This window comes from Sceloporus occidentalis, unplaced genomic scaffold, assembly GCF_023333645.1.
Source record: "Sceloporus occidentalis isolate IW3139 unplaced genomic scaffold, rSceOcc1.0.p SCAF_3, whole genome shotgun sequence".
Taxonomy (NCBI): Eukaryota; Metazoa; Chordata; class Lepidosauria; order Squamata; family Phrynosomatidae; genus Sceloporus; species Sceloporus occidentalis.
This window is the reverse complement of record NW_028316983.1, coordinates 4,424,829-4,449,634: the sequence shown is the minus strand read 5'-3', so window position 1 is coordinate 4,449,634 and position 24,806 is coordinate 4,424,829. Positions and strand designations below refer to the sequence as shown.

Here is a 24,806-nt window from a genome sequence, read left to right as displayed (position 1 = left end):
CTATTGTCTGGAACACCTCCGAGTGAAGATTCCATTCTCCGTGGTCGATGTCGATCCGACTTAGCCAATCGGCCTTGGAATTCAGTTGTCCCTGCAGATGTTCGGCCTCCAAGGACAGCAGGTTGTGCTCTGCCCACGTCAGAAGTGACTGGGCCTCCTTCATCAGGGATTGTGATCTTGTCCCGCCCTGGCGGTTGACATGTGCCTTGGCGGTAATGTTGTCTGTTCGTACGAGGACCGCCTTGAGAAGAATCAGGTGGCCGAAGGACTGGAGAGCTAGGTGGATCGCTCGAAGTTCAACCAGTTGATGCTGTGTGACTGTTTCTCCGGATTCCATCATCCTTGAGCCAGGTGAGGGCCGCAGAATGCCCCCCAACCTTGAAGGCTGGCATCCGTGGTGATCTGGATCTTCTCTGTCCCCCAGATGGGGCGGCCCTTCAAGACTGCCTGGGAGGTCCACCATCTCAAGGACTGCCGCATCTTGTCAGGCATCTGTATCTTGAGATGTCCCTTCAGAGCAATGGGCCACTGGTGCGGAAGGAGAAACCACTAGAGGGGTCTGGCGTGGAATCTCGCCCAGGGCAAGCATTCGATAGCTGCAATCATAAGGCCCTGCAGGTGGGCGAGTAGTTGCAGGCTGGCTCGAGGCGACTTTAGGACTTTTAGTACTGCCCTCCGGATGGTCATGATCCGCTCTGGAGGGAGGCAGACCATCCCTGATCGTGTATCTATCTGGGATCCCAGGTGGAGGATCTGTTGTCTGGGTTGAATGGAGCTTTTCTCCCGGTTGATCAGGAAGCCGTGGTCCTCCAATGATCTGAGGACCCTGTTGGTGTCGTGCATGGCTTGTTGTTTTGAGGGGGACCTGATCAGGAGGTCGTTCAGATAGGGATGAACGTGGAGTCATTGAGTCCTCCAATGAGTGACCAGGGCCACCATGACCTTGGTGAACACCCTGGGAGATGAAGAGAGCCCAAAGGGGAGAGCCCTGTACTGAAAATGGCGCTGCCATACTTGAAGTGGAGAAAACGACGTGAAGAAGGATGAATCAAAATATGTAAATAAGCATCCTGAAGGTCTACTGAAGAGAGAAAGTTCTCAGGTTGAAGGCTGTCCAGGATGGACTTGAAGGTCTCCATTCTGAACTTCCTCTTGCGGATGAATTGGTTGACTGGCCTCAGGTTCAGGATGGCCCTCCAGGCCCCGTTTTTCTTTGGTACGAGGAAGAAGGTGGAATAGCATCCTAGTCCCTTTTGGTCGTCTGGGACCGGCTCGATGGCTTGGATAGAGACCAGACGGTCGATGGCTTCCAGTAGGAGGCGGTGTTGATCGGGATCGCTTGATTTGGGAGAAGGAATGAACAGGTCTCGAGGGATGTGGTGAAATTCTAACTCAGGGGTAGGCAACCTGCGGCCCGCGGGCCGGATGCGGCCCGGCAAGGCGTTAGGACCGGCCCCAGCCCGGTCCTGCCGCCGATTGCCGCCGGGGCCTTTGGCGTCTCGTGCGAGGGGCATGGTGGGGCAATTGTCTATAGAAGCCTCAGAAACATGCATTTATCTTAACATTTTTTTAAAAATCAGCAATTTTTTCGCGTGTCCTCCATTTTTTATTTAAAAAGTGCCCTCCATTTGAAAATTTTGTCCTACATTTGTCCCGGTTTATTTAATTGATTTTTTAAAAAATTATTTAATTATTTATTTTTTGGCTTTGGCCCCCCAGTTGTCTGAGGGACAGCAACCCGGCCCCCGGCTCAAAAGGGTTGCCTACCCCTGTTCTAACTTGTATCCCTGTCGAACAGGGTCAAGAACCCATCTGTCTGTCGTCGATCTCTCCCAAGCTGGTGCGAATCCCTGGAGTCGGCCTCCTACTGGAGGGACCCCGTCATGATTGCTGATTTTTCTGGGATGGCTTGGAGCCTCCTCCATTCTTAGGGGAGAAGGAGGATCGGTTTCGTTTACTGAACTTGAAGTCACCCCAGCGAGACTTGTTGGATCTAGACTCCCTGGCTTGAAAGGAGCTGGAGGGAAAGAAGGGGCGGGAAGATTGAAAGGAAGAGCTTTTCCTAAACTGCCTTTTATCTTCTCTCTTTTTTGCCAAGGGCAAGGCTTTTTTCTTATCCTTGCCCTCCACTAACACCGGGTCAAGGGACTCTCCAAAGAGCTTGGTGACCAAAAAGGGGGGTGAAAGCCAGGTTCTGCTTAGATCTAGTCTACCTGCCAGTTTTTGAGCCAGAACTGGCGTCTGTCTGCCACAGCTTCAGCTTGTGCCCTGGCGCACTGTTGGACTGTGTCCAGGGTGCCGTCGGCCCCTATGGCCAAGGCCTTGCTAATTTTGTTTATGGTTTGTCTGACCTTGGTGTCAGCATGGGGCAGTAGCTCAAGAAGCTCCCTGGACCACTGGAGGGAGGCATGCATCACCAAAGAGACAGTGGTCGCCGCCCTGATGGCTATGGAAATAGCTCCGTGGGTTTTTTTGAGCGCTCCCTCCGCCCTCCTGTCCTCTGGGTTTCTGAGGGTGTCCTCGCCATCCCTGGTGAACACGGCGGACGATACCAAGGCTGACACCGGAACGTCCACTAGGGGGACTTTGAGACTACCCATGACCCCTTATTGGAGAATATAGTGTTTACCAGTGACACTGTGGTTGGACCTTGATGCCGCTGGTTTGCTCCATTCGTCCCTAATGATCTGCATGATGTTGTAGGGACATGGGAGCTCTTGGACTGAAGGGGCTGTGACTGGGAAGAGCTCCCCGCCAACCCTGGGAAGAGTCCAGGGTAGGAGTATTACTAGAGGGCAGTGAGATGCCAAGAGTTTTGCTAGTCTTTTTTATCAGGAGGGGGTAATCCTCTGATCCGAGGAGGCGGGAGGACATGGGGGTATCCTTGGATACCTCCCCCTTGTCCTGGGAAAGCTCACCCTCTTCAGACTCCGAAGCTTCGGAATCCAAACTGGATGGGGGACCCTCATCCTCCGAGGACCGGGATGGGGATCGTTTGCGTTTGGCTCACTCCCTGGCATACCTGGTTCTCTTAGTTGGAGGGCGGTATGACTGTTCTGAGTCAGACTCTGAGTCAGGATGGGATGTGGAGTCATCTCCCTCTCTAGATCTAGAGGAGGGTCGGCGCTGTGTCTGGGGACGCGAGTGACCCCAAGGAGTCCTCATGATGGTCCCTCCCCGAGTCCGACTCCAGTGGGGACTCCTGGGGAGGGGTGCTGGCGGAGGAGCAGGAAGCTGATCCCCTATCCTGGGAGCGGGAAGACCGGAGTCTATGGGGTCACCAAGATGGCCGCCGCCATCCCGGTCGGTGGCTCTAAAATGGCAGCCCCCACCGGACGTTGCCTGGTCCCGTGACCCCGCTTCTGGATCAGACTCAAGATGGCCACCACCATCCCGGCCCACGTGGCCAAGATGGCCACCGCCATGACTTGCCGCATGGCCAAGATGGCCGCCGCTATCTCAGCCCATGCGGCCAAGATGGCTGCCCCCATAGCCGGTCATGTGTTCGCGGGACCTGCTGCCGTGACTCGTGGAGGGAAGGGAGGCTCCCCTGGGGGAAGCCATGCCTGGCTGGGGACCACGGCCCAGGGGAATCCCCACTAAGCGGGGTAAAGGCCATCCCAGTCGCGGATGCCAGACAAGGGGGCCTGCAGACATGGAGGGGGCCTGGAAGAAGGGTGCCAACCAACCCAGGAAAGGGGGGAAAAACTGAGGCGTGAAGGGGCTGAACCCCCAACCCGGCGCTCCCCTGGGATCCCTCTCCCTCTGAGAAGCCATAAGGGAACCTAGGGCTTCTGGGCCCCAGGTGGAACGGAGCCAGCGTGCCATCTCCGGAGGAGTGGGGTTGCTTACCTCCTCCCCTTGGATGGTCTCTCGTGCTGGCGGTGCAGGCTCTCCCTGAGCCAACCCTGACCGGGTCGGTTGGGAAGGCCTGGCCCCGGCAGCAGGCTGTGAGGAGGCTCCCTCCACCTGTTGCAGCTACGCTTCCACCCCCTGGCTGGCTTCTGAGTTGGAGGCCTCTGGGCATGCATCCGGCAAAGCCGGGGCTGGCCCGGGCTGGGTGGAAGCTAGCTCGCCCTCTGCTCTGGCCTCTTCCTCACTCGCCATGGTTGGGGGAGGAAGGACAAGGAGGAAGGAAGGAGAAAAAGAGGGGAAAGGTACTTTTTTTTTTTTTGAAAGAGAGGAGTGGAGAGAAGGAAGGATAAAGTCAAGCCAGGCAAGTCTGGGGGAGCTAAGCTGAAGAAGTCTTGGTTTGCAAAAAAAAAAAAAAAAATCCAAGGTACGTCCAACCAGGAGCTAGGCAGGAAGAAGCCTGAGGTTACTGGGGGTTGCTCCGCCCACAGAGGCGGGGTCAGGCCCCTGGCCTTTGTTTTCGTCTTTCCTGCCTATAGGAGCCTTTGCAGGCAGAGCTACCCATTCACAGGATGCTCAGCACCCTTCTCTGCTGGGAAATCGCCAGATTCAGAGGCAACATACCTTTCAAGTGGAGCTGCCAAAAATCAAATGTAAGAGAGGACCACAGCCTCCATGACATTTTGATTTTCCCCACAAGCAAGTGCTGACCGCTGTTGCAAAGCTGGACTTGACAGGACTTTGATCTGATCCAGCAAACTACATAATTTATCTCTTCCTTGAGTGTCACCACCTATTTGAAATGCAGGATTGAAAACGCTGCACTGTGTAGGATGTAGCGACATTCCCTGGACCAAGGGAACAGGACACACCAGAGGGACAAGCAAAGACATCCTGGAGCCCAAGAAAAACCAAATACAGCCCCCCAAAATAAACCGAATAGCCCACCTGGACATTCGCTAAACTTGTGAAAACTTCACTTAGGGCCAAAAATGCACTGCAGAAACAATCCAGTTTGACACTGCTTTAACTAGCCTGGCTCAATGCTAGGGAATTCTGGGAACTGTAGTTTTGAGAGACATTTAGCCTTCTCTGTCAGAGTGTTCTGGTGTCACTACAAACTGCACTTCCCAGGATTCCCTAACATTGAGCCAGGCAGTTAAAACAGTGTCAAATTGGATTATTTCTGCAGTGTGTTTTGACCCTCAGATGGGCAGAGCTGCAAAGAAAAAAGTCAGGGTCAGTGTAAACCAGTGCTAAAAAGCCAGTCCACAATCTACATTTTCAAGAAAGAAACTAATTATAGTAGCCAATGGGCACAAATATGGTGCCAATTCCTGGCAAACAGGGGAAAAACCCTGCCTGTCCTTGACACCAGTTAACAAGCAGCAGTAATATAAACCAAATGTCTACCGTAACAACCACTTGACTTAAAGCGTCTCAAATCTGAGCTGGAGACTAGAATTATGTACTGATGCAACATGGACAAGCAGCAATCTGGGACATCACTTTTTAGGCTGCTAAATGTGATTAGAGGGAAGACTGCTCGGTGACTGCAGGGATACCATCTCTGAGTGGAAGTAGTTAGAAGTACAGGACTCCAACTAAATATTGGGAGAACTACCAGACAATGAGGGCTGCTTGACAATGAAGTGGGCTATCTCAGGTGATGGCATCCCCTCCTTCACTTGAGGCCTCTCAAGTATGCCAGGTAGCTTTCCAGCAATACATCTTTATAGTTCCAAAAGGCAGGACCAACATGAGAAACAAAATACCAGCCCAGTCAGGGCCAGTGGACTCAAAAACCAATTACCCAAATCTCTCACAACATCCCAGAATAGCAGGTGGGATGGAATAATGACGAGAAGCCAACACAGGTTGAGAAAAGCCAGCATAAAGCATTTTTATTGCAATAATAAAACTCTATGTTTACGTGGTGATGGTGGTTGAGGGCGTGGCAGCGGCAATTCTCTTACGAAAACTCACTACGCAGGGAAAGGGGGGGGCAGGTCTGCATGACACCAGGAGAAGCGGGGGGGGGGGGGGTCGGTGCATTGTACAAGAGGCTGTTGCAAGCTGCGATGACCAGCATCAGATCTCTGTAAAGAACTCTCTAGTAATTTCCACACTGATGGCTGGGGAGGTGGCGTGGATCCATCCCTTCACCCCCATGGTAAAACAGCACCTTCAAAAGTTCTTGAATTTAGCTAATTGTGGAATTCAGACTGCTAAAAGTTAAAAATTTCCTGAAAATCCAGTAGAAAACGCCATACACCACAATATTGTTGAGGGGGTGGGGTGGGAAGAGGTTGATGGCTGGGGAGTGGGGGTCAAGAAAAGACCCCAGAATAACCAGACTAGTGCTAAGTCACTGTGAAAACTGCCCATTCCCCAAGGATGGTAGTGAGGAGGGCATGGGGGGGAGTCCCTTGTGGCCCCAAATTTCAAGCAGAGGACCATATCAACTCCTATGACTACGTGGCCTTCCGGATGACTCAGCCTTCCTCGGCTCCTGAAACTGCTTTGTATGGCTTTGCAGCAGCAAACTGGTTTTAATACAATAGATATTTCCAAAACAGAAGGACCAAAAAAGAGTGTTTGCCTTCTTCAAGCAATTATTCCTATATAATGTGAACCAATCAGTATACTTACTAGTAAAGCTCAATCATACACAACTCAATTCTACACCAAAATACTCAACCCAAAAAAAATAATAATAATAAGATTAAAGACCTTGACCAAAAATGAAAAAGCTGATGTTTACAGCATGTAGCTTTTTTAAAAAATGTCAAAAAAATCAGAGGAAAAACAAGGGAAGAGAATCAGAAGCAGAGCCAAGTGACCCAAAAAACATTCAAATTAGGGTGGATGGTTACACCAAGTGTGTAGTGGATAGCTGGGAAAGCTCCATACAAATTCATGTGCATTCGTCTTGAAGCAAAGATTTCTGGATTTCTCCATGTGCCAAACCTGTTAAGAGAAAAAGAGAAGTTTCTTCAGCATCTGTCCTGGAGAAGAGAAAGCAAAGCACAATGGCAGGGCTAGGAAAGTGACTGTGCCAAGATTCAGAGAGGTGGAGAAGATCTAACACTTCAGAGCCTGTTTGATCAAGGCAAAGTGCCCATTCGTTACCAAGACAATCTTGCTGGGCTGCCAACTTTGCCTGGGCAAGACTTTGCCCAGCAGTCTCCTACTACTACTCTTCTTATGGCAAGATACCACCTCCTGATACCAGTTTGATAAATGGACCTGGACTCTCAACATACACCCTGCTGTATTTTGACGGAACTGAGACCTCGTTACACTTGAATCCATTTTCTCAGCCACTGGAAAGCATCACTTTCTCTCCCACCCCACTCCTCATGGACTCAAAAAAGGAAGGCTTTTGTGAACAGGAGGACAGATATTCCCTCAATATTGTCATTACCTACCCCAGAGCAGGGAAATGGGAGGGCAGATGCCTCTTGTCATTCCAATTTTAGAAGCTCCACATCAAAAATTAGAGTGGCGTTGGGCGGGATGATTCCTGGGTGGCCAGTAAGACCATAGGCATAGTCTGGCGAGATTATCATTTTGGCTCGCTGGCCAACGCTCATCTACAAATGAAACAGCAGACAATTAGAAGAGATATGAGTCCTTGTCTGAGTCTACATCCCTGAAGATGAAGATGCAAGATCATACAGAGCAAAAGGAGATCATACAGAGCAAAAGGAGCCCTGGTGGCGCAGTGGTTAAATGCCTGTACTGCAGCCACACTCAAAACCACAAGGTTGCGAGTTCAAGACCAGCAAAAGGGCCCAAGCTCGACTCAGGCTTGCATCCTTCCGAGGTCACTAAAATGAGTACCCAGACTGTTGGGGGCAAATTAGCTTACTTGCTAATTAGCTTACTTGCTGTTCACCGCTATGATCTTTGGAATAGCGGTATATAAATAAAACAAATTATTATTATTATTAATTACTTGTCAAGGTTTCCCTTCTGTGGCTAAGTGCCAGTATCGAGGCCAAAACAGAAGACACTTGTTCGTGTACACTTATGTGGGCATTTCTTTAGGGTTGCATCCCACTGACCCCTGCCCTGTATTTTAGATGGCAACACACCCTGCTGAATTCCTGAAAATTTTCATCCCCAATGCACCCCAACAACTCTTGGCTTTCTCTGAGCTGTCTCAAACCCAACTGAGACCTTTCTTTTCCAAAAGGAAGTAACCCAGAAGTCAAATTCCAGGCCACGTCTTGGCAGAAATAAAGAGCTCTCCTGGACCTTCAATGGGCCAGGGGAGGAGCATGGCAAAATTTCCACCCACACTCCTAAGGGGTGTTTAGGGACACTGTTGGGCCAAATATATTGGGTGGGATTTACAAAAGCTGGCAGTCCTGGGGACAAAGCCTGTGAACTCTTCCTGAACCAGCCACTGCAGGAATGGAGACCTAGAAATGACACTCTGCTGCACTTCTGATCCAAATCCCACATTCTTTCCTGTCATTAATAATGTATGTAAGATGCATATCCACAGCACTACACAAAGTACTATGAACAAAAATAAACCAGTATTTACTGTGAACTGTCTTCAAAAGAGCAAGGAAGGTGAGTGACTCACATCCTCTGAATTGTTTTAGATACACAAAGATTGCACTTTTAGGTTAAAACCCAGTGAAGTACCTGAGTCACCAACTAGCCAATAACATCCCTATTAACCCCCAGTGTTCACCTGCCATCCTTCCTGCTTGACACAAGTCTCAAAAGGTAGGAAGAGCCCTTGATGCCCAAAGCAGGAAAGAGCCTCACATCAATTGAGCACCAATTGCCACTTGACTCTGCTGAAATCAGCCCACCTCCACTGTTTAATCAGGTCCCCACTCACCTGGGCAACACCTTCTTCCCAGCCACGAATGACCTCCTGCTTGCCCATCACAAACTTGAATGGCTTGTTCCTGTCCCGGGAGGAATCAAACTTTTTCCCGTCTTCTAGCATCCCTAAAGGAAAAAAAGATGCTGACGTTAACTCGAAGCCAAATTAAATAACCAGCACATCAAAACACATGAACACTCTAAAGGTGGGGGGAGGGGGGAGGGGAGGAGATGTTCCAATGACAGATAAACCTTAGGGTGCCTACTGGTGACATTCAACTGCCATGTAATCAGTAACCACAACTTAAAGGCAGATATCAAGGAGAGTTCTCACTCACAAACAGCTAGCCAGATGAAGGCCCATGTTCCACTCCTCCCTTTCTTCAGGTCCCTCCTTAAAAGCTAGCTCTTATACGGACCAAGAGAACTTGAAAGCCCACACAGTTCAACTGTGGTTTGAGGGTTCGACTAGCATTCCAGAAGACCAAGATTTGAATTCCAACTCAGCAACCAAGACTCCACTGGGTGTCCATGGGCAGGCTGCGCTCTTGGCCTTAGAGGAAAGCAAAGGCAAAGCTCCTCTAAACAAATGGGGCCAAGAATTTCCTGACTCTAGGACTGGGTCACCATACGTCAGACCTGACGGCCCATAACAATAGTGTCAACAGATAACTTGGTCTAGTCCAGGTCCTGTAGCCCACCAAAATGCTCAGCTCCAGCACCACCCCTGAAAAGTAGGATTAAGCGTCTAAACCAAGAAATGGCCAAGTAGCCACATGTGAAGTATATGGAGCCATAGTGCCAGGAAAAGCCATCCCTAAACCTGAGATGAAAGGCATCTTCTATGGTAGCAATTTGAGAAGGAGGGGTCTGTCATTGGGGGCAAGGAAAGAGGTGAGGTGAAAACTAGGGATGGAAATAATATTCATCCTTGTTTTCAGAGTGAAAATGCATTTCCTGAGATTCAGGAAACCTGGTTGGGATGGATAACACAGTTTTGTGGAGTTTTTTCTGGTATTTATGAAACCTGAAGTGTTTAGGAAAATTATTTCACACAGAAATGATTTTGCACAAGGACATTTTTTCATGCAAAAAGCCCCGTTTCCAGATGGCCATGAGAATGCCCTCTTGCTCAGGATGCTGGGATGTGAGGAAGGGGACAGCTTTTGGGTGACAGACGTCTAGTCCTGTGGGTACAAACACAATGTTTTTGTGCACAAGTACATAAAAATTTCCAGATAACCTCATCGTTTTTGTACAAAATTTCACCTTTGGGCCCAAGGCTGGGATGTAGCAGAGCCTGGCAAAGTCCATCCTGGCTACTTTGGCTCATGCGCCTAAGGCTGGGGAAGACAGTGTGTGATTGTATGTAGCTCCCAAGGCCATTTTAAAGGACCCTCAACTATTTGTAAGCATTAACATCTCCATGTTCTCAAGGAATCACAGGAACTATTTCACCATGTTTCATCCAGACTTCTCCTCTAACCAAGTTCACCAGAAATTGACTTAAAAGCCCTCTCCTAGATCTTACACAAGCCAAGGAAGCCAAAAGTCAAGGCAAAATTGCTTCCCCCATGACTCTTAGGGGGTCTTTTTAGTGATTTAAAAAAAAAAAACCTTCTACAAGGGAACACACAGCAAGAGAGGGTGTTGCCCCCCCAGCCCCAAAATTTTGGCAGATGTCCACCTCTGGCTTAAGGGCTACTGCCTTCTGCTTCCTCTCTGTCAGTTGTAAGCGCCAGAAGCTTCCTCCTTGTGCTGGCTGAGCCAACAGGTCATCATCATCATATTTATATACCACCTTGTCTCCAATTTAGGACTCAAGACAGCTTACAGCAGATTTAAATAACCTAAATTTAATATTCACAAAATGCAAATGTTAAGTGATTATCAAAAAAAAAAGTAACGCCAGTTAAAAGCACGAACCACCAACACCAAGCAGGAACAGGCCTGGCTGGTGGAGACTACCAAAGATCTCCAGGTAGGAGCTGGAAAAAGCCCTGCCTGAAATACCGTAGAGGCAATAATGCCAGCCAGAGTTGGGAGTTTCCAGGCTCAATGAAGTAGTGACCTGACTCTAAGGTTGCTTCATGTGTCCTCCTAAGTTCACCCTTTAACAACAAAGGACTGAGCTTCCCATTTGCCATCAGGGTGATAGAACAGTCTCATAAGATGGCACTTCACTCTGGACAGCTGCCTATGGAAGAGACAGTGTGGGATAGTGGCTTGCGTGTTGGACCAGGATTCTAGGAGATCAGGGTTTGAATCCCCACTCTGCCACAAAAATGCCCTTGGGAAAGGCACATCACCACCACACATCTCAGTTTATGTGCCCATAACTGCTTCCTTAATGCCCAAGGTCCTCCTAGTCAGAATACTGGTTTGCCAGGATAGCACACTACACCTTCTACAATTGTTTTCCTCTACCACTGTCTTATGGTTGTAATGGTTTTCTACGACTGTAAACCGCTTTGATCTGTGGAAAAGCGGTATACAAATAATTTATTGTTGTTGTTGTTGTTATTGTTGTTATATTATTATTATTATTATTATTATTATTATTATTTTATTATTATTATTATTATTATTATTTGGAGGAAATGCCAAGCCCCTATACAATCTTGAGAGGATTGAAGTGTATGTTCAAAGCACAGGGACCAGGCTGTATCTTTCAAACTCCCCAAATTTTCACAGCAAGGAGCTCCATGCCCTAGCATTACACTGAAGAACTTGCCCTCCAGGAAGGGACTGAACCACTGCAAAGCCAAGCCATACTCCCAATTCTGAAAGAATTGTACCTGGGTATCAAAAGCCACACATGGGAATTGACAAGATTACAGTCCCAAAACCACCACTGGTCATCCAACCAGGGCAGTTTACCTGAAACCAGTCCAGTCCAACATAACTCCCTCCATCCCCAGATTGAGAACCAGCCTCTTCCAAATCAGATTTTGAGGAAAAACAGGTCTGAGAGTTAAAATTGGGGGGGGGGGGGGAGGGGGAGGATGCAGACATATGGCAAAACAATGAATCTCCTAGGGCTTTCCATTGCCATCCTCTGCAATACAGCTTTCCAGAGGCAAAGAAAAATGCAGCCAAGCCAGTATGGGTCTGGAAAAGAGAATCTAAAATCTGCACCACCTGTCCCCATTCATTTCTTCTCAACTTCACTGAAGGCTTGCAACACACTGTATGTGTGCATATACCAGGGCTGGGGAGTCGGAGTAACAAGTAAAGGAGTAAGAGGTTTTTACAGAAGTAGAAATAAGGAGTAACAAAATATATTTGTTACTCCTTATTCTTGTTATTATATTGTACATGCAAAAATCAAAAAACAATTGTATTACGTATATTGCACTGGGGAAGGGACTGGAACCCAAAGAGAGGCACTAATACACACACATGCCAGGCTTGCAAAGCAACTAAGGCTTTTCTCCACGGCTGGGGAGTAGGAGTAGGGAGTAAAGGCGTAAGAGATTTTTCAGGAGTAGGAGTATGAATAACATTAAGAAAAAATATCTCACTCCGGAGCAGGACAAGGAGTAATCCCAAAAATCACTAGTTCTCAGCCCTGGTGTATATGTCTTCAAGTTACCTGTCAATTTATGGCAACCCCATGAATTTCACTAGGTTTTCTTTGATCAGGAATACAGATTATGGCTGGCCAAATATATTCAGACTCCCTCACTCTCTGAATACTATTTTCATCCAATAAACATTACAAATTGTAGGCCCCAGACTTCCTTCAAGTCAGTCACCAAAGATTTTCCTTGTGCCTGCAGGATGTCTGCTTGTGGCAAGATTGCAAACTGCAGCATTTCTAACTCAGGATGAAAGGTTTTTTTTGGCTCAGACTTGCTAGCCTTACATGACGTCTGAATGATTTCTCGATTGAACCCTGAAGTGCTAAGGGTCAATGTTGGCTCATACATTTGGGGCTCATTCTTCATTTCAGTATTTGGACATATCCACATTCGAAGGGGAATGAAATTCAAAGTACAGTGGACCCTTGTTATACGCTGGGGTTTGGTTCCAAGATCCCCCATGGATAACAAAATCCGTGGATGCTCAAGTCCCATTAAATATAGCTACATAGCAAAATGGTGTCCCTTATAAAAAATGGAAAATCAAGGTTTGATATTTGAAATTTATACTTTTTTGGAACGTTTTCAAACCATGGATGCTTGAATACATGTATAAAAAATCTGTGTATAAGAAGGGCTGACTGTACGTCACAATGTAAAAATTAGTCTGAAAATCAGCTATAAGAGCTAGTATTCAGGTCCTAATTTTGTGTCTGAAGATTTAACACCACCTCTGCATCTTGGAAGTGGCAATTCAAAATGCACTGTATTTTGGTATCCAAAGCACCTGAAAGACCAAGCAATTCTGATATGCCATTGATAAAACTAGCAATGCTAGTCTCTATGTCGAGAACTAGAACATCCAACTGTCTTATAAAGCCCTTAATGGCTTGGGCCCAGGGTACTTGGGGGACTGCCTCTCTCCATATAATCCGCCCCACACTCTCAGGTCAGGTGGGAAACAACTTTTGAGAGTCCCTGATACAAGATATGTGGTGTATGCACATAGGGCTTTTTCTGCTTCGGCCCCGCAGACCTGGAACTCTCTGCCTGAGGAGCTCTGCTCACCCCCTCCCTGGAGTCTTTCAGGAAAAATCTAAAGACTCACCTCTTTCGTCAAGCTTTCCCCCATGTTCCCTAATTCCATTCTTCTTCCCTTGTGTTGCTGTATTGTATTGGATGTAATTGGTGCTTTGGTTTTTAACTGTTTTTAACTGTGATTGAATGATGGATATTTTTACTGCTGTACTGTATTGTTTAATGTGGGGGGGGGGATTTCTTTTTATTGGATTTTGTAATTTCGGTCTGTTTTTATTACTGTTGTAAACTGCTGTGATCATGGGAATAGCGGTATACAAATAAAGATTCATTCATTCATTCTGTTATTATTGTTGTGTACATTTGTGATGATCCCTGAGGGCAAAGCCCTGTGCGTGACTATTACTCTCAGGGGATCCCTTTACAAAAAGAACTTTTCGCTGCCACCACCCAGTGAATGAATTACCACGAACTTGCTGCGGTCATTTGGAGAAGTGGTGTGTGACTCACCCCTCGCCAGGGACCACGCTGCCTGCAAAGTTGAATCCGATTGTTGTTCCTTCTGGAACTGGTCCCTTGAGACCGGAACTGGCTGATCCTCCACAGAGGGCAGAGTAGGAAGTTCTCCAGTTGTAGGGGGAGTGTTGTCCCCATTTGGGACAGGAGTTGGTGCCACAGCGTCTGCTGATGGCGACATATCCCGTTTGTGGTTCAGGGACATCCCGTGGCTTTGGTTGCTGCGTAGTGGCCACGGCTGCTGGGACCACATCCCTCTCCCCTCCCTCAGGTAGGGTTGTTGGGGGATGAGAGACTGGCATGGACATACCATGTTCGCCCTGGCGGACCACCTCTGCCCGAGGAGCCATCTGTGGTGCACTGGCATGACTGGGCTTCCTGGGTTCGCCGCGGCTTCGCCTTGGTCTGGGACGGCGTGGGGAACTTCACTGCGCCTCCTGAACATGGCGGTGCAAGTCCTCCCCCACAAAGGCAGGGCATTCGTAGTCACTGTATATTGCAAAAGTCCAGTGTCCCGTCCATCCTCTGTATTTAATGGGGACACGTGCCGTGGGAAGCAGACTCGGTGGTGCCCTGAAGCCTTTTACCAGAACCTTGGTGTCGTTGTCGATGAGGTTAGAGTCCACAAAGGATCGATGCAGGGCTGAGATCTGTGCGCCTGAATCCCTGTATGCTACCACCTCCTTGTCACCCACCCACAGGGTGTGTCTGAGGTGAACAGGAATCATGGAGGGATCAGGATCTACTGTTGCACCAGACTCAGCCACTTGAACTTCGGCCTGAGCCATAACATTTATTGTTGTAGGGTTTTGTGGGCATTGGGCCCTAATATGGCCTAAGTGTTCACAAGAATAGCATTTAGGTGCCTCTTTGGCCTTAGGTTTACCTTGTGAAGACGATGAAGGTCGTTGAGCTGCTTGTGGTTGAGAAGCCTGAGACTGACGAGGCGGTTGAGGCGGATTCGGCGTAGCAGCCTTGGGATGTTGAGACTGAGAGTTGTCCTTGCGTGGAGGGTGATGAGCTGGCTGTGATTTCTTGTAGTATCCCACACTGGGCAAGGCAGGTTTTTCCTTCCTGAGATCCAGGTAGCTATCCGCTAGTTCCGCAGCTTCTTGTAACGTGTTGGGATTCTTCTCCAACACATAGTGGACTAGATCAGGAGGAAAATGGGCTAAGAATTGCTCTAAATCGAAGCGGAAGCAGATCTCTTTTACTGACGTCGCATTGGCTACTTGGAGCCAAATCTCCCTGTTGCGCTGCACGTAGTACGCCAGTTCCACGCAGGAAGAGTTTGGTTTCTTGCATGTCTCCCTATATCGCCTTCTAGCTGCCTCAGGAGTGACGCCCAGGCGTTGGCGTGCCCTCCGCACGAAGAGCTGAAAGTCATGCATCTCTTCCTGTGACATACTGGTTTCAACCTCTCGGAGAACTCCCGAGATCTGTGAGCGAAGTATATTCACGTATTGATCTTTGGGGACGTTGTGGGTGTTACACGCCCGCTGAAAACTTTCCAGGAAACATTCAAAATCACCAGTCTTGTAAATGGGAAACTTTCGAGGCTCCTGAAGTTGAACCGTCACTGGAGCAGGTGCAGGTCGGTCCTGGCTGCGGATTAGCGAGGAGGTCGACCATTTGGCGCTGCAGAGCCTCATTACGTTCAGCCAACTGCCTATTTTGTTCAGCCATTTGACGCTGCTGCTCAGCCATTTGGCGCTGTTGCTCGCCCGCCTCCTGGCGGCGCTGTTCAGCGTCCTGGCGGCGCTGTTCAGCCATGTCGCGTTGCATCTCCGAGAACATTTTCTGCTGCATGTCTGTGACCATTTTCATCATGTGAGTCCACATATCTACGTGGGTTGGGGACGGTGGGCCCGGAGACGGAGATACAGTCACCTCTTCCTCCCTTGAGGTATGTTGGGTTTCATCAGCCATGGTAGTGACCTTGCCAGAGCGCAGGTGCATAGACTAAACAACTAACTATAAAGCATAACGCGAAAGGGCTAATAAAAAACAACAACAAACACAATGGCTTGCATGGATTGAGCATGCAGAACAGCTGGTCTGCTGTGAGTCAGAGAGAGAAGAGGGATAAGGACACAAGCAGCTCAGGCTAGCTTCCCCCCTGCAGTTCTCCGACTCTACCACTAGATGCTGCTCCCAGGCGTCAGTGCCACAGGAAAAAACTGGTCTGTTTAAACTGACCCCTCCTTTTCATTAGCTAGAGAAAAGAAGCAGCCCCTCCTTGAGTGGGCTAAAAGTCCCCCTCCCCTTTCTTAGTCAGACAGAAAGAGAAAGACCACAGAAACAGGAAATTCCCCTTTTGGTCCTGCGAAGAGGCCAAGCACTTAATGGCACCTGTTATTGCCCTTTGCCAGCCAGGCAAGAGGATCAAAGGGGTCTCTGTGTTGCCCCTAGCAACTCCTCCTTGATTCCCTCCTCCCCTTCACTTGGAGAGAGAGAAAAGAGAGAGAAAAGGAAGAGAGAGAAAAAAATCACTGGGGACTTTGCAAAATCTTTGTCTCCAGCACGCCTTCCGCAAAGTGATCAATCACAGCTTTTTAGCAAGCTTGATCTCTGCCTGTTAGGTTTAAAGGGATGCTGTGGGCAAAGCCACCCCGCTTTTCTGCAAACAGCTCAAACACCCACACAGGCAACAGGAGCCTATCACCAAGGAGAGAGAGCAGGAAAGAAAAGCAAAACCCAAGCCTCTTTCAGTTTGAAAAGGCCTCCTCACCCCAGAGCAAAGAATCGAGGAACATCGAGAGTAAGAAAGCCAACACTATTTCTCCTTTTCCCTTCGTCAGTTGAGCACAAGGGAGAGAGTGTGGGAGAGATAGAGAGTAAGAGAGAAGAGAACTTATTCAAAGCATCTCACTGAAAGCAAACTCCAAAAGCGGAAGACACTCTTGCCCCCGCAAGCAATGTTTCCAACAGTCCGAAAACCACCGCTGCCAACCATGTGATGATCCCTGAGGGCAAAGCCCTGTGCCTGACCATTACTCTCAAGGGATCCCTTTACAAAAAGAACTTTTCGCTGCCACCACCCAGTGAATGAATTATAATTACCCCTTCCTCACACACACTGGGACTTGTGAGGAATAGAGAGAGAGATCTAGTTTCCTTTCTTGCTCACCCAGAGCAATCAGTAGCCGAGTTAAGGCAAGGCGCGTGTACAGGAGCAGAGAGACAGCAGATGCTTTTTAAGAAAGACGTTTATTTTAAAAAGGGATAGAATAGGATAGAAAGAATTTATATTGCTCTTGCAAAGCCTCCTTGCCTTGCAGGTCAAAGAACATAGTTACAGAGTTCATTCCAGACAAGCCATTGTTGAAAATAACAAAAGGCCTAAACGCACTAGCTAACACATTCCTAACTACTCACGGAAGATGGGATTTGTAGTCCTTTTGAGTTCCTGGATGCAGGGAGGGCTCCTTGCCGCTGGACCTGCATTCCCCTGAGTCTGTGTCTCCCAGACTCAAAGAGACATCATCTGGTTCCCCCTCTGGAGAGGATCAAGGGAGAGACAAAGGAGCCCATGGCCTCAAAGGGCCTTTTAAAGATTTCCCATAGAAAGTTCTTGAATCTCGCGGTCCTACTCTCTGATTGGTCAGTTAGACCTTACATCAGCTATGATGCCACAGCTCATTAGCATGTGATGTCATCTCTCATTAGCATGTTCCTCCTCCCAGATTAACCCCTTATGGTTCAGAAGAAGTTCCCAGATGACTGAAGGACCAGTCATCACAACATTCAAGCAGTTTCTGACTAAGGGCAACCCTATCACAGGGAATTGTTCAGAGGGAATTTGTCTTTCCTTCCTCTTGAGCCAGAAAAAGTGTGACTGGCCACAGTGAGTTTCTATGGCCAAGCAAGAATTTGAACCCTGGTCTCCAGAGTCTTAATCCCATGCTCAAACCACTACACCACACTGGTTCTCTTACTGTTTCTGCCTCACGGAAGCTTTAAACTAATTAATCTGTATTTTCAGCAACAGTTGTTTCACTATGGTTGATCTGATTCAGACTTATGTGGCAACCTTCTCCTATGGCTTTCTTGGCCAGATGTATTCAGAGGTGGTTTCTCCTTCCTCACAGGCTGAGAGAGTGTGACTTGGCCAAAGTCACCCAGTGGGCTTCTCTGGTTGAGGAGGGTTTCAAACCCCTGTTTCCTGGAGCCATAGTCCAACACCTGAACCACTATACCACACTGGCTCCTTTTCTCTACAATATGCTCTTAAAAATAGTTTTCCAGATTGAAATTATTCAGTGTTTGGCTTTATTTAGCTACCTCCCTTATCAGGCTACCACAATTCTTCGTATCTTCTTCTTCACCTCTTCAAGTTTTGTCTTACATCTTCTGACAAGTGGTCGATTTTGGGTTTTTTTGTTTCTTTGTTTTTGGTTTTGCCTTTTAAATTTTTGAGCTTCATACAGTAGACAGAGTTTTCACTCTCTTATTTACCACCTAAATATTTCTTTTTACTGCCCCAAGCCAGCTTTCTGGTTCTTCATTTTAACATTCCTTTTCAAGCATAGATGCTCTTGCCGTCGTAATGTGAAGCTTGTTCCTCCATCAGAGTTCTCTGCACTTGGTGGGAACCTGCATACAAGTTATCTTTTAATTTTGAAACCTTCTGCCTATGGCACTCTTCCAATTCAGCACTCAAATGCAACAGTCTTGGAATATTTGAATATTATTCTCTTTGCATCTCCCAATCTGTCAGCATTAATTCTACTCTTCCATTGGCGCTGAAATTGTAGTTCTTAGCTATGTAACTTTTGGTCGCTGCCAACCCCCTTATTCCCATCTTTTCCTAGAGATAGAAGCCCACCCACCACCTTCAGTCAATTTCCTCAAAAAACACAGCCATGACTGCACAAAGCGATCCTGAGCCTTTTGTTCAAAGCTCTCAGCACCCGAGCAATAACATGGAAGGAAAAGGAACCACCACTCCAAAATGTTGCTTCCTACCGTTTTAATATACAGGTTTACATTTTGCCAACATACACTGAGTGTAGCATAATTGTTTGAGCTCTGAACTATGGTCTCTAAAGTTCAAATCCCAGCTCAGCCATGTGAGTCCACTGGGTGAGCAAATCACACTATCTCAGTCTCACAGGATGGAAGTGGCAAACCCTCTCTGAAGAAACTTGCCAAGAAACCCCCATGATAGGTTTGCCTTAAATCAGAAACAACTTGAAAGCACAAAACAACAACAACAATAACAACAACATACACATAGAGCAGCACAGCCTTCCTGCAAGATTCAACAAGCAGGCAATCTCTCTGAACAGAAAGTTCTGAACTTACTCTACAAGCACACCCCAAAATGCAACCAGAAGGGAATACTTGTTTTGTCCATGCCAGAAGTATCTGTCTGCTATGCTAGTGTTTCTTGGGCTGCCTCATGTGGGGGACTAGCAATTCCGCCCCCCCCCCCCAATGCATCAGGGACTGGCACCATATTTTGGCCCATTGCTTTTTTCTTTTCTGGTAACTCTCCACTTTCAAGAGCACTGCACTATACAAAGCAGACAAACCTGGGCCCCCCGCACATCTTCTTTTTTCTATTACATTTACTGCTTCCCTCTTAAGATAGCCATATTTAACATGAAATCCCCATTTTCACTACACTGCAGTTCTTGGGAATTATGGATGGCCACAAGAAGCCCTCGGGGGTCACAGATTTTGAAACCGGAGCTACACATCCCCAAGAAAATATCAACTGTGAAGTTCAGGCCAAGATAGCAAGCCACTATATTTGCTTCTTAAAACCACACAATGCCACTTCTTAGATGAACAGGAAGTTGTTGTGTTCACCAAACCAAAACAGACCATCACACCCCTCTGGAGGGGGATGATTGAGAAAGAGTAAGGCTCACAATGAAAGTTTATTATCAAGAGAACTGCAAACCACTGAAAAATAAAAAGAAAAGGACTCAAAATAATGCTGTATGTAATCTGAACATAAAATGAACCAAGAATGTAGGAATGATGAATTATTAAGCATTTCTGGGGGGTGCCTGTGTAGAAAAACCAACAGCTTGTAGTAACTTAAAAGACTAACACATTTTTCACGGCATACCCCTTGGATTCCAGACCATGAAATCTTATGCATAATAAGCTTTCATGATTCTTGGCTACTTTGGGTAATTAAACCACATGCTATTTGAGAAATTAGTCCTCTGTGAAGATCAGTGGAAAAATAGGCCATGCACTATACAGGAATCTATTCTTTCTGGGACTCCCAGAAGCAAAGCCACATAATTCTCAGTAAACACAGAGGTTAATTTCAATAATTATATTACTTTACTTTATAGTCTTTGCATCGATGCCATCTCTCAATCCTGCTATTGATTTCCTTTCAGTTTAGACCTAGTAGTGATGCTCTCTTTTTCCCCATCAAAAGATTGTAACCAAAAAACTATCTACAGAAATTATCAGGAAAGGATCTACAAAGGCAGATAGCTTCTCCCACATGATTTTGCTGAAAATCTAAGATGAATGATTTTTGGACAGGGACTTCTCTGTAGCAGCACCTTGACTGCTGAAATCCCTCCCATATCAAGCCAGACAGAGTCCTTCCCTAACAAGATTTTGGAGGGCAGCCAAAGATGAACTCCCTTTTAAGGCCTGTGGTGCTCTTTTAAGTTTTTGTTTACAGTGTGACTTCCACGCCCGCTGGGATTAGTGGTACAGGACCCCGTGAAACTGGTAAAACGGCAAAGAAAAAAAAACCACTTTTTTAAACCTCAGAGTAACTCTCTAGGAATCTCTAGGTCCGCCAGTGCAACATCTGCCATTAAGTTGACCATAGAATTGCGCTGGAGGATGTACAAACGCCTAAGAAGAGTTCTCTCTAGGTGGACATTGACCATAGAGACATGCTGGAGGACCTAGAGATTCCTAGAGAGAGCATATTAATCAAATTCGTGAAAAATCAAATCAGCAAAAGTCAAAGCTGCAAATGTGGAGGGCCAAATGTAATCCTATTTTTTTAAACTGGTTGATGCGCATTGTTTCCTCGGGAGCTCTGGTGGCTTGAGGTACAACAAACAATTTTCTTCAACAAATACATCAGGATTTTTTTCCAGCATAACATAACTTAACATAAAATAAGCATGAACCAAATGACCCGAGATCAGTGGTTCCCTCCTCCATTTATTTTGGACTTCAGATCCCAGAAGTCAAAGTCAACTTGGCCAGGACTTTTTGTCAGGAATTATGGGAACTGAAGTCCAAAGCATCTGGCACATCAAGGCCTGGGAACCAGTGACCTAAATAAGGTGGGGTGGGGGAGATCAAATGAATGGTAGACCTCTAAGTCACCCTGTCATCAACAGCCCTGCTCAGGTCTTGCAAACTCAGGGTAGTCATGGCTTCCTACAATGCAGTCTTCCTCTTGTCCTACCGCCTTCTAGCTTGGCCAAGCATTATTGTATTTTCTAATGAGTTGCGTCTTCTCATGATGCCTCCAAAGTATAACAGCTTCAGTGTAGTCATCAACTCAAGTTGATTTGCTCTGAGATCTGTTCATTTGTCTTTAGGGAAGTCCACAGTTTCTACAAAATACCCACAGAGGAGATCCCAGATGCCATGGCATACATGACAAGACAGTTTTTGCTGTAATCAGAAGACATAGGTAAATCAGCTTCTACACAAAAGGTGGGAGGGATGCTTTGATTGTGATTTCTTCCATGGCAGAATGGGGCTGGACTCGATGGCCCTTGGGGGTCTCTTCCAACTCTATGATTCTGTGATTGTAGATACAAACCTAAATACAAGGACATGAATACCAGCCAGTCCAGAGCCATTTTATCACAGCATCCTGAGTGCCTGAGCTGGAACCAAACAGCAAACGGGAGGAAAGACTGCGCACAGCGGTGGCTCTGCAGCAATTCCACTAATGGAAAGATGGAAAAAGCGGAGGATGGCAAATAAAAGTACACTGCTGGGGTGTGGGATGAAACGGTTCTCACTCCATGCCATGCATCTGAGCAAGTAGACTGAAGTCTACAACAGCTCATGTTGCCAACTTCTTTTTTTTTTCAGTTAGTCTCACAGGTGATACAAGATCTCTCTACATACTGATTCTACAGACTAACACAGCTATATATTTGAATTAGTCCATGGCAAACATGGTGGAAGCCATTCTAAGGCTTCAATGGTCGGTGTGCTGCTGTTTTTAAAGGAACAGCTATGCAGTTACCTAAGCCTAGAAATCAAAAATATTTAAAAGACATTTAAAAGGCTTCATATGCTTTAGAGTGGACCTTCCACATTCGCTGGGGTTAGGGGCACAGGATCTCACCCCCAATGAAAGTGGGGGGGAAACATAAATAAAAAACATTGGTTCTTTTAAACCTGAGAGAACAACTCTCTAGGAATCTGCAAGTCCTTCAGGGCAATTCTGTGGTCAAGATCTGCCAGGACCTGACCATGAAATTGTCTAGGTCCAGTGTGACGTTTGGCAGAAGTTGACAACAGAGTCATACCTGGAGGACCTAGAGAGATTCCTAGAGAGAACATATTAATCAAGTCTGTGAATAATCGCATCTGCAAAAGCTAAAATGGAGGGTCAATTGTACTGTCACTGTATCTTCCTATCCCTTACAGCTATCATCCCCTTCCTTCCACCAACCACCTCTGTCATTTTACCTGGAATTCTCACTCAGCGCAAGTTCACAAAGGTGTAGCAAGTATATTTCTATACCGGGTGTAGCATGGTTCTTGCGTTCCCACACTGCTCAGACCCAGTGAACTGAATCTGAGTCTGGAGATAACAAGCCATTTGACAATTATACCTCCAGAGTGATGAAATGGAGATCAAGAACAGGACTGAACATGAAGTCGGCAATCAACAGCCATTTTAATAACAGCACTTTTAGGAATTTATAAGAGTTGCAAGGGACAAGGATTTCTACTCATTCTGAAACCTACACATGAACTGCATTCAGATTCTGAAATGCTTACAAATCTGTGAGCCAGACATGGCCTTGTCACTGCAATGTGACAGCTGTCAGATACAGTGAACTTCTGCCACACTCAGCAATGCACAGAAAAGGAATAGAGGTGTTAAATGCTGGAAGACAGCATAAGCTGGCAAAGGCATTTCCAGAAAAATCTACTCCGTGATGACCAACAAGGCTTCTGCAGAAACAGCATTCACTGCGTCAGCTGGCGCATAAGACCATAATAAGCAGTCCTGCTGGTACAGACAAAGTGGTGATCTAATCCAGTATCTTGCTTCCAAGAGTGACCAGGCAGATTCTTCTAGGAAGTCCACTGATACCCCATGAAAGTCCACACTTGTTCCCAAACAACTGGAAAACAAGATAAAGGCAGCAGAGGGCTAAATCACTTGGAGAGTAGAAGGAGATTGAGAATTTCAGCCTCCCACCCACTTCCGGCACCAAAAACTAGCTCCAGAGAGTTTTCCAGCACATTTTTCAGAAGGCTGGGGTCCTGGTGTGGGGAAGCAAGGCTGCACAGACCTATATACCACTTATATAGGATTCCAGTCTTGTATTCAAGCCCAGCATTGGATATACCCAACACTGTTCTCTTTTAAATCCTGTGACCCAAAATAGTACCTGAATTCACAAACAACCAAGTTGATTACTGGCACTAAAAGCATTTTCCCCTCCCCCATAACAACCTTACCATAGCCTCATTTTATCCTCCATTCCAACTGCCTCTTCTCTCCTCTAGGCCATTTATTTTCAATTATCATGGCCTCTGTCATCACACAGAACCTACAGCGCAAGCCAGGGAAGCTGAAAGACAGTATGCATCACTGACTACACTTCAGGAACCAAAATGTTTATACAGTGTGCTAGTGAAGAAATAAGAATATGGTAGAAAAGCTGTATGAAATGAAATGAAATTCTCTAGTTTGTTCCCACCTGTCATGAATACCTTAGGTAGACTTAGCCACTGCTCAGCCCCCACACCATGCCTCATCTGAGATACGCTGATAATACAAGCCTCCCTCATGTAGATATTCTAAGCATTAGTGAGACTGCCCTTCCCAGGGATAACGAAGGGGTAAACAGTATGTGACCCCACATAAAAGTTTTGCACCCCTACATTCCCCATCAGTCCCTCAAGCTCCTCAATCTGAAGGGCACCATTTTCACTTGTAAACAATACACAAAGTTCCCAAAACATATGAAGACACCCTCACACCCTGTAAGAAGCAACCACGCCCCAAAAATACCTGTTTGGGGCTGTACATCGGCCAAAATGGTAGAAGGAAATGGTGTTCTTACCATTTTGAGCAGAACATGGCCAAAATCGGAGATATTTGAACACTGTAAGGCAGATGTGGCCCAAAGGGAGGAATGAGGACTGTCCCCTGGCCCCATGCAATTATTCCTCTGATGGGTGTAGTCCAATTAGGAGTACTCTGGGGCATTATATAAATATTTAAATATTATGGCAAGATTTACAGCAGACAGAAATCCATCACACTGTTTCTTTCCTTTGATTCTGGAAAAGGCTATCAGAGAACCATAATGGACTGTCACTAACCCCTCAGGAAAGCCTGCCCTCTAAGTGTGTGTGCATGCTTGCAAGTCACCTGTCAACTTATGGCAACCCCATAAATAGAGTTTTCTTTGGCAAGGAATACTCAGAAGTGGTTTTGCCATTTCCTTCCTCTGAAATATAGCCTACAGCAACTGGTATTTCTTAGCAGTCTCACATTCAAGTCCTAACCAGGGCTGAACCCGCTTAGCTTCCTGAATCAGACGGGATCTGGTGCCTTTAGGTCTTAAGCTTGCCCTACAGCACCAGAATCATCCTTAGGCACCTGGCCCAAAAGGCAGGTATAGGCAATAGGTCTTGAGCATCCATTAAAGCAGATTACTTGTGATTAACTGGGATATGTTGCTAAGCACAAAGCTAGCCAAGAACTTAAAGACATTACGGGACAATTCCAACAATCGACTGCAGGCCCTAGAGAGG

At 46.8% G+C, this 24,806-nt stretch overlaps 1 protein-coding gene across 2 annotated transcripts in view; it reads right to left on the bottom strand.

The window, feature by feature from the left end:
• Positions 1-5,730: 5,730 nt before the first annotated feature.
• The window catches only part of FKBP1A (FKBP prolyl isomerase 1A), a 34,498-nt gene continuing 15,422 nt past the window's right edge, over positions 5,731-24,806 (bottom strand). For both annotated transcript variants that reach the window (XM_089513501.1, XM_089513500.1), the window contains exons 3-5: positions 8,717-8,829; positions 7,284-7,448; positions 5,731-6,822 (exon numbers count right to left, since the gene is read on the bottom strand). In XM_089513501.1, the coding sequence (XP_089369627.1) occupies positions 7,320-7,448; positions 8,717-8,827 (240 nt within the window). In that variant the 5' untranslated portion in view covers positions 8,828-8,829 and the 3' untranslated portion in view covers positions 5,731-6,822; positions 7,284-7,319. The remainder of the gene's footprint in view (positions 6,823-7,283; positions 7,449-8,716; positions 8,830-24,806) is intronic.